At 39.1% G+C, this 14,381-nt stretch overlaps 1 protein-coding gene across 1 annotated transcript in view; it reads right to left on the bottom strand.

Moving 5' to 3' along the window:
* Positions 1 to 3,379: 3,379 nt before the first annotated feature.
* LOC115966317 (protein NRT1/ PTR FAMILY 5.4-like) overlaps positions 3,380 to 14,381 on the bottom strand; it is a 38,832-nt gene continuing 27,830 nt past the window's right edge. Inside the window, exons 5-6 of the mRNA XM_031085569.1 lie at positions 4,346 to 4,616; positions 3,380 to 4,225 (exon numbers count right to left, since the gene is read on the bottom strand). Coding sequence (XP_030941429.1) covers positions 3,380 to 4,225; positions 4,346 to 4,616 — 1,117 coding nt within the window. The remainder of the gene's footprint in view (positions 4,226 to 4,345; positions 4,617 to 14,381) is intronic.

Below are 14,381 nucleotides of genomic sequence, written 5' to 3'. Positions count from 1 at the left end.
TTTGTCCAAAACTTTTGATTTTTCTTCTGTACTTGGTTTCCCCAAAGGCTTGAGTCCGAGGACCATGCAAGGCCCTGGTTCTGTCCAAAACTTTTGATTTTTCTTCTGTACTTGGTTTCCCCATAGGCTTGAGTCCGAGGACCATGCAAGGCCTTGGTTCTGTCCAAAACTTGTAAGTTTTTCTTCTGTTCTTAGTTTCCCCATAGGCTTGAGTCCGAGGACCATGCAAGGCCTTGGTTCTGTCCAAAACTTTTGATTTTTCTTCTGTACTTGGTTTCCCCATAGGCTTGAGTTCGAGGACCATGCAAGGCCCTAGTTCTGTCCAAAACTTTTGATTTTTCTTCTGTACTTGGTTTCCCCATAGGCTTGAGTCTAAGGACCATGCAAGGCCTTGGTTCTGTCCAAAACTTTTGATTTTTCTTCTGTACTTGGTTTCCCCATAGGCTTGAGTCCGAGGACCATGCAAGGCCCTGGTTCTGTCTAAAACTTTTGATTTTTCTTCTGTACTTGGTTTCCCCATAGGCTTGAGTCCGAGTACCATGCAAGGCCTTGGTTCTGTCCAAAATTTGTAAGTTTTTTTTTCTGTACTTGGTTTCCCCATAGGCTTGAGTCCGAGGACCATGCAAGGCCTTGGTTCTGTCCAAAACTTTTGATTTTTCTTCTAAGTACTGATTTATTTTTCGACCATAAGCCCCTATACCAGGGCGGGGAGAGTTGGCTTGAGGCCAGAAGTCCCTAGAGATGCCCGCGCCCTTGGCACTGTAAGGCGTAGCCCCTAGCAGAAGTTTATGTCGGAGCAACAACTGTATGTCGCCAGAGACGGAGGAAACCCCACGAACCTCTGCTTGCTAGAGAGTTGACTCCACCGTCATCTGTGCCAACGCGCAAGCCTTCCCACAGACGGTGCCAATTGTAGGGACACGATTTTTAACGACCCAAGGATGACATTGGGCTCGTATATAAAGGGCCTGAACAATATGATTTGTAGAGAGTAGATTTGGAAAGGCTGGACCTTGGTCGTTGGGGAGCGGTTTAGTCAGGATTTTCATGGAGGCCCATACGGAGGTGGATTTGGCCTGTATAGCTAAGCCTTACATGGATGTGGTTTGAAAGGTTTGGCTCCTCGAAATTATTCCGAGGAGCATTACCTTCTCACCATTCTTCCTCCTTTTTCTCCTCCTTTCTCCCAGTCCCTTTCTTTTTAGCTCTCTTTTCCCTTTTATACTAGTATTCACTTCCCTTTCTTCATCTACGTGTCAGTCTCTCCTTATTTGGGGTGGTTACTCGTCTTATCAATCCTCACGTCAGAGTGGTTGGGAAAAGCTGGATAGCATGGTATGCGATATGGGCTTGTCAGGTGCTGGGCTCCACGTTAGGGTGTTGGCAGCTTTCTTGCTTGTATTGCTCTTGTACTGATTTTGTCCTTTCCTTCAGGCGTTTTGTGAGGCGTTGAGCGTGAGGTTATCCTCGGCTACATTCTTGGGCCATTAAGGGGTTCTCATCATACCTCCTCGGCAATAAGGCTCCTCGGCTTGGGCTTTGGGCCCTTAATGTGAAGTGGGCCGGGATTCCAAACTTCAGGCCCCACAACATATATTCACTTAGATTATATTAAAGTAAAATTTTTATTTGTATTTAAAAAAAAAAAAAAAATCTTTTCAGTGTAATTTTTGTTTTATCTTCTACCTATCAGAATAAATCAGTTTGCCAAACCAAAATTTTACTTACTGGCTTTTCTAAGAATCCTAAGTCCCTACAGTTCTTTCTCCAAAAAAAAAAAAAAAAAAAAAGTGAAAAGAATCCCAAAACTACTTATTTCTATTTTCTATTTTAAGGCAAAATATATATTGGCTTTGACAACCACTATTATTGATAAGATAATGAGTGGTGGTGCGTCTTTTCAAAAGACAAAAGCTATATTAGGTATTATCTTTGGTTTTGGGATTTTTTTCTTGAAAAAAAAAATTAGAGAGAATTTAACCTAAACAATTTTCAAGATAACATATCCATTAATAGAATTGAAGTTTGTACAATATACTTAACCATAAATTTACTACTACCTCATGTAGTATTTATTAACGTGACTGCACGTAACTATGAATCCACAGATTTTTCTATTATGGACTGTTACACACGAAATCTATTGTTCGTGACTCTGAGATTTTCGCCCAAAGATTTGATAAAAAATTGTAGTTAACTAGTCGAAACAACTTTTCTTTATAATTGGATTGATGTTTGCAAGTAGTCTCCAATTATAGCTTCAAAAGGGTTTGGAAAAACTCTAAATCTATGTACAAAATACTAATCTCTTGTTTCTTCAAAAACATGTTCTAGGGTTTGTATTTATATGTACTTAAGATCCATTAAAACCCTAAATCAAACGGTTGTGAGAGAAAGTTGAAATTCTAATATGTACGAATCTCAATCGATCGAGAAGTACAGTTCAACCAATGAAGATAAATGACTTTCGGTTTGTCAAGCCTGCAGTCGAAATGCAATGTTCTAGCACTATATTTTTTGCATTCTTGAGTTTTCACCTTTTTTTAACTTGATTTGTTTTGTTCCAATGATTAATTCAACGCTAATCAACTAGACACACTAAGTTATAAAAATGTTACATTTGTTAATGGTTGCGAACCTAAAAATATAGACCCTACAGTTTTTTTATTTTTTTATTACAAAAACTGAATATTTGGCAAAAAGTGTCCCAAAAACACTATTGCAACTTTACTTAATAATAAAATTACTCAATAATCTTAACCTACTCAAGCAAAGATGGATTCAACAAATAATTCAATGAATTGATACTAACCAATCCGAGATTAATTTTATATAGAAAATTAAATATCATAGAGTTCAAGTATAAAATTTAAGAAAATTTGTTATTATTATAATAATAAAACATACCTTGAGAAAGATGATAAATGGTGAACATAGAATCTAATTTTCAATTTTACTGAGAGCTAGAGGGATTCTTTCAAATCTATTTGGGCGAAAAACTTTTTCCGATTTTGCAACACCTATATTTAAATTAGATCTTGGCTACACTATTAATGTAACGATTAATTGAAACATGCTAATACTTGTAAATCCAATTTGCATGGTGCCAACAGAAATTCAATTTATGAATAGAAAAACCATATTGATACCCAATTAATGTACCAAAATACAAAAGAGGGTGCTGCACTTACACAGACTGGCCAGCCTCCTTCAAAATTCCATTTACAAAAGCAGCAATTCATATACTCATGTAAATAGGATAATTAAACATGCAAGTTTTTAATTATATTTACAAAAGTAGCAGTATAATTAGCTAGACAGCTATGGGTGCATGGAATTGATACCTGAATTTATCATATTCAGCACCATCCATCCAAATTTAGTCACGGTGGCTCTCTGGCTTATCATCAGGCGGGAGTCCCTCTTCAGCTTCAGTCGATGCGTGGGATTGCAAAAGGGGTTCCTCCATATGTTCAGGGGAGTCTACATTTGCGGCTGATTCCCCAACCTTTTTATCCTTTAAGCGCAAAGAGATGCTCCGTGAGGGGAAAGAGAAGCTCTTAGTTGGTTGGGATTCAGTGGCAGTGGCTGCTGCAGCGTTAGCCACATTTCTTCTCCGTGGGAAAGAGACGTTCCAAGTTAGCTGGGATTCAGCTAAGCCATCAGTGCCATGTACCAAGATCTCCTTTAATTCCTCATCAGGCGGGAGTCCCTCTTCAGCTTCAGTCGATGCATGGGATTGCAAAAGGGGTTCCTCCATATGTTCAGGGGAGTTTACATTTGCTTCAGTGCCATGTACCAAGATCAAGTTTAATGCCTCATCCTCCGATGCATTTCCCATGTGGAAAGGCTTCAATGAATATGAAGCATACGCATACATGACAAGGCACACGAAACTCAATATTGCTAAAGTCAGATAATACCTGTCGAGATGACTTGTGTTTGTGGAATCCTTGAACCAGCTTCTACACAGTAATACAAAAGGCATGCTGATGAAATTTCCAAAGCCTAATACACAATCACTGAACGATGGACCGTAACTCCTCATTGATGTAGCAACATGGTCATAGAAGAATTCATGAAGCCCGTCAATGGCCAGTCCTTCCATTAGTCCTAACAAAGTAAACTGTGGAACTAACCAGAGGACACTCATAGAGATAGATCGAGTGGTATCACTAGGATCAATCATCTCTTCGTTTATTAAATATAGTCTGTGGACCTCCACCTGCCAAGCGGCAATGCAACACAGTATAGAACATATCATCCCAACTCCAATTCTCATCAGTGTAACATGCTGTTGTGTTGCTTTCTTGGACCAAAACAAGAATGATATTATGTAGCGTACAGAGGACCTGAGGGCAAATAAAACTTTTAAAGGAAATTGGACATTATTGCCAATGCCGAAATCCAAGTTACTAGTTTGTTCAAAAAAGAAAGTGTTTCCGGTAGCTCCAACCAAACTACAACCGAAAAAGGTTATCCAAATAGGTATCAACGAAAAAAGGCTTTTTACTACCCTCACTTGTTCAACTGTGCAAAGGTGCCCACAATTCTCTTGCACTTCTGGACTGATTGAGGGTGTTCGTTCATCAATTATTGCAGCTTTGTCTAACCATCTGTGTTCGACATAGAAAAAGAGTGATGCTAGGATACTAAAAATTTTATTACTTAGGCTTACTTTAAAATTCATTATTAGGTTGTTTTAAGTTCACTATATTTTTAACAAAGTCAAAAAAAAGAAAAAGAAAAAAGAAAAAAAAAAAAAGAGTTCAATAATCACACTCATGCAAGATTGATGTAGGACACAATATCCAAATTAGTTTTTGTAATTTGTTATTTGTTATTTTTATAATTTTATATAATTTTCAGATTTTAAGGTTTAATATTGAATGTTCAAAATGTGTGTAAAACATCCTTGAACGTTTAGACCCCCAAAATACAAATTACCAATTCAAGTTTATCAACAAACAATGTACGTGCAGAAAATGTAAATAAGCTAAAACAAAATTGATAACATAATCTAAACCAAATAAAATCACATCCACAGCAGAAATTAAATGGCAAAGATTAAGAGAAGAAAGATGCAAACACAAGGACAACACAGCAATGTGTTATCGAAGAGGAAACCGAAGTTCTCGGCGTAAAACCTCTCCGCCGCCTTCCAAGCGGTCAATAATCCATTAGAGAATCAAGTTGGGATACATGAACAGCAGAAGACCCTCCAAGCTTAATCTACCTAGTGTATCTAAGCCCTCCAAGCTCCTACTCTAATGAGGTTACGCTGAACTTTTGTCTTCTCTAGTTTACCGAATTCCGCTATAACCCATAGCATCAACCAATATTAATTGATCATTTCCTAATTGCTTCCCAAGCACCAAAAAGCCTTTTCACAAATATGGGTATAGTGAGAACATGATTTGGCTAACGAACCTGTCAAGGATGTAACAATGGAGAGGGTGAGAGTTGAGGAATTTGAAGAGTCACTATGTAAAGATTGTGGATGAGTCAATTTTGTTTTTCTTTAAGGTTTCTCTCTCAAAATTCTCTTTGGAAGTTCTTCATATTTCGTGGGTATAAGGGGTATTTATACTGGAGTGAGAAAAGAATGCGAAGAGTTAGTTTTTCCAAAACAGAGTGAACTGGCGACTTGGCCTCGTGACTTGACTGAGTCACGAGTCTAAGCCGTGAGCTAACTAAATAGCTAGTCTGGACTTTTTGTCCTGTAATGCTACAGCTGGCATGACGGTTCAGTTTCTCTGCATGCTTCACTTGTGTGCATCATCTGGTGGCTTGCCAGTCGTGAGCCACTCGTAAGATCCAATCACGAGTCCCTACTTCACTACACATTATTTAGCATTTCTTCACACTCTCTCGCACACTACCCTTACATGATTCCCACCTAAATACAGGGTTTCTAAGTGCTGAATTACAAGCAAATTGGCACGGAATAAAGCCAACAAAATGGTTAATTAAATTCAACCTTACAAATATTATTATTTCCTTAATTTTACATGTCTTTAATGTTGAATAGTCAAATTAGGAATTTGAACATTTTCATAGTTATCCTAGGGTTTTTTCTTTTCAATATTTATATGCTATGTAGCCTCTAGAGGCAAACAGACTATTATTCAAATTATTATTAATAAAATTTAGACTTTCTCTAATGGATTCCAAATCTATCACATTGTGCATTCAAGGAACCCGTTATATTCGAGGTTTACTACCAGAAACTAATTGTTTTGTTTCTATTCCATCAAAAATAGCATCGTGCGTGTTTTCTTCAAGCATCTAAGACATCAGTTGATATCGAAGCCTTAACTTATCTCGATCTAATGGCTAATCGGTGAGATGGTAACCACCACAATGACTACTACAAAGTTGAAGACGTGGTCCTCACTAGGGCTGTGTTCCACCAATTTCAAGAAGAGATTTAATAGTTTCATTAAGAGAGACAACAAGATATAAGTGAAATTTAGTAAGCGATTGCTACTCTTCTTGCTAAGAAATTATCTCACAACAACACTGATCAATATACTTAAAGACGCACTCATAAATACAAGAAATTACATTCTTTGATGGAGAGATGAGTAAGTTGGATTTTATTCACTAACTTCTTGATTTGGAAGAGAATTTTAATTTTTGAAATATTTGTGAGGAAGAAAAAGTACCATTTACATTTAATAAATTGGATGAAGTAGAAGAATGGTGGGAAGACATACAAATTGATAAAAAGTGTTGAGGTAAGCATCCAATCCGCTCTTGCCAAAGAATGAAAAAAGCGTTAATTGATTTATGGTTTCCTCATGACTATTATGATATATTAGATTATATACAAGTTTTTATTATAGTACTATATATTCATATGAAGAGCAATATTTTCAAAACTGGACAAGCCATACACAAAACCAAAATAATCACAGCCAAGTCATGTGTCAAGAAAAGAAAAGAGTTTGAGGGTTGACAAGATGCTGCCAATTTCTAAAGAAAATTTTGAAGTGGTTGAAAAATATCAAGACTTACAACAAGTTGTTGAATTGAAGCTTGAAAAAAAGCACTTTTCAAAGGTTTGATGAAAAGGTCAAAAAATAGAAGATTGAGTAGATTGTGGATAATGACAAAAATCAAGAGATGATAATGATTGAGAATATTGTTGAAGATCCAATTAAGGTTAAATATGAGGATGAGTCCATAACCCACGATCCCTAGGTTTCAGTTGATTTGCTGAAGATGATTAATTACAAAATCTATTGATTTTCTTGGAGTAGAACATTTTGACTTTATAATATATCCTTTGTTGATTGATGTTGCAAATGATTGATTTATGCTACAATATTTGAAAGATTTAAGTTTCAAAATCAGATCAACTTGTTAAAGCATTCAAAGCATTTGTTTATTTGAAGTGGAAATTTCAGAGTTCGACTATCAAATTGAGGATGAGTTTTTTTTTTTTTTTTTTTCAAATGGAGGGGTCTAATGTAGAATAGAATCTCCAAATTAATTTTATAATTTGTTATTTTTGGTAATTTTATGTGATTTTCAAATTTTTAGGATTAGAGTTATTATTTCCTTAATTTTAGGTGTCTTTAATGTTGTTTAGTCAAATTAGGGTTTTGAACGTTTTCCTAATCATCCTAGGGTTTTGTCTTTTCAGTATTTATATGCTATGTAGCCTCTAGAGGCAATTAGAATATTATTCATATTATTATTAATAAAATTCAAAGTTTTTTCTCTGTTATTTTCTTTGTTAAATTTCAAACTTATCACCTTGTAGATTCAAGGAACCCTTCATGAATTTGAAGTTTACTACCAATAACTAACAGTTTAATTTTTATTCCATCAAAGAAAGCATTGTGATCTTGAACGAGTTTAAATTAAAGCCTAGGGCTAAAAGTGTATGTTTACAGCCACTAGTAATATAATGCTACATAAGATGTTTTATAGTTTTGCAATAGATAGGTTCACACCTAATTCTATTCTTCAACCAAATAAAAAACTAAACATCTAATCCCTCTCTTCTAACCCCAACCACATTCACCACCCTAAAATTTCTAAAGAGAAGCACTGTGAAAAACCTCGGAAAGAATAGAGATTTGAAGTAATAATCTCATTGTAATTGCAAAACAATTGATACCAGACCCTATTTCCCAAATCCAAATTTAACAATAATTTTTTGAAATTTTTGTCCAAATTAGCTAAAAATGCTTCAGATTGAATTTGCACATGCACATCACAGGAACTCTCAACACATACACTCTCCTTCACCACCACACAGATCCAAACCAAATACCCCACAAAACCAAATAAAAAGAGGAATATGGGTCACAGCCAAGAGAGAAAAAAAGGCAGAAGTAAATAATAAAACTAAAAAGAAAATAGTTTGAAAAATATGGCTGTAGGGTCACAATTTGCAACCCAAGCCCAAAACGTATGGAGCCTTGGCCTAATGAGCCTAATACAAAAAATTTGTAGAGAATGGGTCAAAGAACTAGGTCCTAATGAGTTGAACAACAGCTAGTATTGAATTACATGACAATCAAACACAAATAAAGGATGTTGATATCAATGGACTTTCAATTCAAGGAGGTCAGACCTGTATATAATGATCACTCTTGGATATCAGAATGATTTAGATTGCTATAATATTTTCTTTCTCTATTTTCCGATCCACTTCTCATGGAGGGTCTCTCACGTTATATAGCTCCTTTTGAGTTATCTTGATCCTACACTTGTTGATCATCTGAGTCCCTACTTGAGTGTCCGTCCCATCAAACACCCCTTTTAGCCTTCTGTGAATTGTAGTAACCAAGGCAGCACTGTTCAGAGGTCTTTTCCACATAAATACGGCTAGAAAAATAGCTGCAATTTATTTAATACGATGGTAGCAGCATTTCCTTAGATATTTTTGAATTTCCTTCTTTCTCGTATGTTCATGAGGCACATTCCTTTCGTTGGAACCTTTTGGAGGTCACTCTAATTGCTAGAGTACACACTTGGGCTACATTCGTCGTATCTGAGGAGGGATTCCTCCTTGGATCATCTTCCATTCATTCCCTACTTATGGGACTTTAACTGGGAATCCTTAACAACTATTTGCTCCTTTTCGGACTTGTCAATGTCCCGGATAAAGCCCAAAGCCCAATATATGATCTTGGGCCCTTACCCCTACAATAGCCCCTCAAAATTCCGATTTTTCCCTCTTATCCAAGGAGAAAAAGTGGGGTTTTGATTTTTAAGGGATAAGACCCACTAATTTTTTGATTCACAAGTGTGGGAATGTAGTTCTACGCGCCTCATAATTGTCACTGACGTGTCGTAGCCCACAAAGTGTTATTAATTACTCTAGGTCACTTTATGTCCCCCGCATCCAACAGTGAGGTGCTAATCCAACGGTTGACATTTTTCCTAGAATTTTGAGCAGGAGTATTCCCACTTACCCTCTCCCTCTATATAAAGCCTTGAGGGGAACCATTTTCCTCTTTTCTTCAAAAACCTTCAAGTGCTCCAGAGAATTCTAGCGCTTCGTCTCACAAAACACTCTAAATTCCTGAGTCTCCAGAGCTATTCCTTGTAAGAAGTTTTCGCGAATCTTTCTAAAAGTTTCAGCGATTTAGCATACGTGTTTCCGTAAGTCTTCCATTTCTTTATATTCTTCTTTTTCTTCTCGGCCTTCTTCCTCAGCCTTTTTCTTTTTAGAAGCCTTTCTCTGCGTCATTTCTGGTCACTTAGATGGGTAGGTTCAAGTACTTAGTAGATTTGCCGGCCGATATGGAGGGTTTTAGGACCAAATACCATATCCCACAAGGAGTGGGTTTAGAATATTGTCCTCCGGACCGAATACTCACTGATAGAGAGACGAGTCAAGTCGTCATTCCTATGATTGCTTTCGTAGAAGGAGGAATAACATTTCCCATGGATAGGATAACGAGGGACTATTTGCTTAACCACAGATTGGCCCCCCACCAATGCGCCGCCAAAATGTTCCGAGTTTTAGGGTGCGTAGATGCTCTAAACGACCTGAAGAACCTCAGCCTCACATGGCACGACGTTGCTCATTTGTACGAGTGTCACTCCCCTTCCGGGGGATATTATCTCAAATCTCGGTCTGATGAGGTGAGATTCATATCTTGCCTTCCTAAGTCCAAAAAAGGCTTGAAGGATGATTATATGGTCATTTTCGAGGAATGGCATAACGGTCTTCACTACCCAGTTAGGGCAAAAACACCAGAGGGGGTACTCTAGGATCAGGTCCTTCAGCCGGGATCTTAGTCTTTTGAGCTTTCCTTTTACTTGCTCTTAGTTATTTGTTTTCTCGGATTAACCACAATTTCCCTTTCAGATGTTTTGCAGATAAAGATCACATTGCTTCAAAGATTAGTTTGACCAACGTTCAAGCTCTCAATTACCTCCTAAGGTCGAAGATTTTTGTGAGTGAAGACGGATAGTTGCGGGCCGCTTATCTGATTTTGGACTACAAGCCCGCATCTTCCAGGATGTAGGCCAAGCAAATAAGGGTTGGAAGTTCCAGATTGGCTCAAATTGACGTCTCCAAGCCGGGATTTTTAGTTCGGAGAGACCCTTCGCCCGTTCAGCCGCCCATCCAGCGTGTTCTTCAAGGGGTAGCTGCTCTAAGAGAGGAGATAGATTCTACTCACTCATCCCTCAAAGCTGAGATTGATTAATTTCTCTTTAACAAGGAAGGTGAAATGCCGACAAGGCCAATAGAGCTCTCGGACTCTAAGCGGAATTTGGGTTAGAACGATAACTGTGCACCTGGAAGTAATGGGGAAGCTTTCGTGTAGCTTGAACCACCGTTAAGATGGCCTTTTCCAGTGGTAAATAATGGATCTCGACTTCATGCAACGATTTGCTCACATAATAAACTGGTCGTTGTACTCCGTTCTCCACTCGTATTACCACTAGGCTTACTGCATGAGGAGTCACAGTGATGTAGGCGAACAAGACTTTATCGGCCTCGGGAATGGACATGATTGGTGGCCGAAATAGATATTCTTTAAGTTGTTAAAAGGCCAATGCACATTCCTCGGTCCACTCAAATCCCTTCCATTTATTCATTAAGAGAAAGAAGGGTCTACATCTATCTGCCGATTGAGAAATAAAACAGTTTAAGGCAACAATCATTCTGGTAAGCCTTTAGACCTCCTTGGGATTCCGAGGCAGTTGTAGGCTGTTAACAACCTGGATTTGATCGGGACTAACCTCGATTCCCCTGTGGATCATCATATAGCCTATGAATTTTCCCAATCCTACCCCAAATGAACATTTGGAAGCGTTAAGATGCAGTTTATGTCTCCTCAGAATTTCAAAGATGTCTTCGAGGTCTCTCACGTGCTCGGACATCACCTTACTCTTTACCACCATGTCATCTATATAGACTTCAATGCTCTTACCCAGCTGCGGCTCAGACATTCTGGTCATCATTCTCTAGTAGATGGACCCTGCGTTTTTCAAACCAAAAGGTATCACCTTGTAATGGTAGTTTCTAATGGGAGTGACAAAAGCTGTCTTTTCTTGGTCGTCTGCGGTCAATAGTATCTGATAATATCCTTGAAAGGCATCTAAGAAGTTCATCCGAGGGTGGCTCGCGATTGCATCTACCAACTAATCTATTTGAGGCAGAGGGAACAAATCTTTTAGGCAAGCTTTATTCAGATCCGTGAAGTCTACACAGACTTGCCACTTTCCGCTCTTCTTCTTTACCACTACAGTATTGGCCAACCACTCAGAGTAAAAAAACTTCCTTGATAGCCCCTGCTCTTTTAAGTTTCATCACCTTGTCCCTACCGCTGTCAGCATGCTCCTTCGATGGGTGTCGAGGAGGTTACTTCTTGGGAGTAACAGATGGGTTAACATTTAGATAGTGGCAGATGAAACTCAGATCAACCCCTGGGGCCTCATAGGCATCCCACACAAATACGTCCACATTTTCTCTGAGAAACCCAATTAGCTCTTCTCTCTCTTGGGGAGGTAGTTTTGAGCAGACTTGAAAGAACCTTTCTAGATCATTGCCAACAACAACCTTTTCTAAGTCCTCGCATTTTGCTTCCTCGATTGATCCATTATCGGGTAATGCCAAGGTTGTTAATTGCTATAAGCCCCTTTCAGCGAAGGCAGAGGACTCAGCATTAGGTTGGTGTGAGATGGCAGCCACTATGCACTGTCTGGTTACGGACTGATTCCACACAATCTCTTTAACCTGACCCTCCGACAGATACTTCACCTTCTGGTGCAGAGTAGAAGAGATGGCTCCCAAGGTATGAAGCCAAGGTCTAGCCACAATAGTTGTGTAGGGTTAATAAGCGTCGACCACAATGAAATCCACCTCCACCACGTCCGAACTGGTTTATATAGGTAATCTAATCTGGCCTCTTAGAGTAACGGTCTTTCTCTCGAAGCTTACCAGAGGGAAATCGTATGCTGTTAGGTCCTCGGGTTTTAAATTTAGCCCCTTGTACAAATCGGGGTACATTATTTCCATAGCACTGCCCTGATATACCAGCACTCTCTTCACATCATATCCCCCTGTCCTGAGTGTGACTATCAGAGCATCGTCGTAGGGTTGGATGATTCCGATCTTATCTTCGTTTGAGAAGCCCAACATCGGTGGGGCTTCTTTCTTGGCTTTTTTGGACTCTCGATTGTCGTCCTTGATGGATAGCCAAGTCACAGACATCAGTTTGGAAGGACAAGAGCCGGTCCTTCTCGGAGCATAAAAAATGACATTTATCGTGCCTATGGGAGGTCTTAAGGAGGTGTTTCTCCGGGACTTCGGATTCGCCTGTCCTTATTGACCACTGGAATGATGTAAAAGGTGCCTTAATTGTCCCTCTCGGACCAGCTGGTCCTAGTGATTCCTTAAGTTCTTACAGTCCTTGGTGGTATGCCCCAGTTCTGGGTGGTATTGGCAATATAGGTTTTGATTTTGGTACTGGATCTCAAAACACAGTATTAACTGCCTGCGCATCGGTAGATCTGGATTACCCTACAAAGTCTCTCCTTGGTCAGTTGTTGTTATTAAATTGATCCGACCTAAAGTCCTTCCTCTCCTGAGAGACAATCTTTGCTTTACCATTACCCAATTGCTGGTCTTCTTCAACCCTTTTATACTTATCGATCCGATCCATGAGTTGGCATAGGTTGGTGACAGGCTTTCCTGTTAGGGATTTTCTTAAACCATGCTCGGTTGGGAGGCCGCTCTTGAAAGTTTTGATGGCGAAGTCATCAAAGTTACCCTCTATCTCATTGTTCATCTCCCAGTATCTGTCCGAGTATGCTTTCAGGGTCTCCCCTTCTCTCATGGACAAAGACAGTAGAGAATCCAAAGGCTGAGGAGCCCTGTTACTCGTGATGAAGCGAGAGCCAAAGACTTGGGTTAGCTGCTTACAGGAACCTACGAACTTTGGCCTCAAATCATCAAACCATCTTATCCCCATTGGTCCTAAGCTGAACGGAAATACTTTGCACACCAAAGCCTCGTCTTCGGAATGGACGGTCATCCTTTAGTTAAACTGGCCTACATGCTCTACGGGGTCCATTTGACCATTGTACATGATGAAAGTAGGTTGATGGAATCGTCGAGGGAGCTTAGCCCCTTCTTTTTTGCATGTGAAGGGTGACATAGAGATCCGATCCAAGGCCTTGCTCATGACGTCATTTACTAGGCCTTTACGAGACGGACTTTTGTGTCTGCATTTATGGTGGTGCTCTTCCTCATAAGAAAATGTTTCACTTGGTGGAGTTCTTAACATTTGCCTATAATTGTCATCCCTTTCATCATTAGAGGACGTATTTGAACTGGAAGGGGACCATTTCCGTTGCGCACGACGTAGTTTCTTTTTTAAGTCGTCAATCTCCTACTGCAGGGCTTTATTACCGTCCTACTTTAGGGACACGTGACTTCCCACCCTAGAATGGCTTCTGCTTGTATGGGCAGTACGCACACTACCCTCTTAATACCTGTCTTGATCTCTTTCCCGTTTAAGGTTAAGAAAGTTGTTCTATCGTTGAGAACCTGCTGGCTCCGTTTGGTGTGGACCTGCTTGGTGTGGACCTGATCCCACCATGTTTAACCATTGCACTCATTGAGGCACAAGTTCTTCCCCACAAACAGCGCCAATTGTAGGGTCACAATTTGTTGCCTAAGCCCAAAACATATGGAGTCTTGACCCAATGAGCCCAATACAATAAATTTGTAGAGAATGAGTCAAAAAATTAGGTCCTAATGAGTTGAACAACGGTTAGTATTGAATTGCATGACAATCAAATACAAATAAAGGATGCTGATATCAATGGACTTTCAGTCCGAGGAAGTCAGACCTGTATATAATGATCATTCTTGGATATCAGAATGATTTAGATTGCTA

Source organism: Quercus lobata, chromosome 11 (assembly GCF_001633185.2).
Source record: "Quercus lobata isolate SW786 chromosome 11, ValleyOak3.0 Primary Assembly, whole genome shotgun sequence".
In the NCBI taxonomy this organism is placed as follows: Eukaryota; Viridiplantae; Streptophyta; class Magnoliopsida; order Fagales; family Fagaceae; genus Quercus; species Quercus lobata.
The sequence above is the reverse complement of the archived record's forward strand: the minus strand, read 5'-3'. Positions and strand labels throughout refer to the sequence as shown.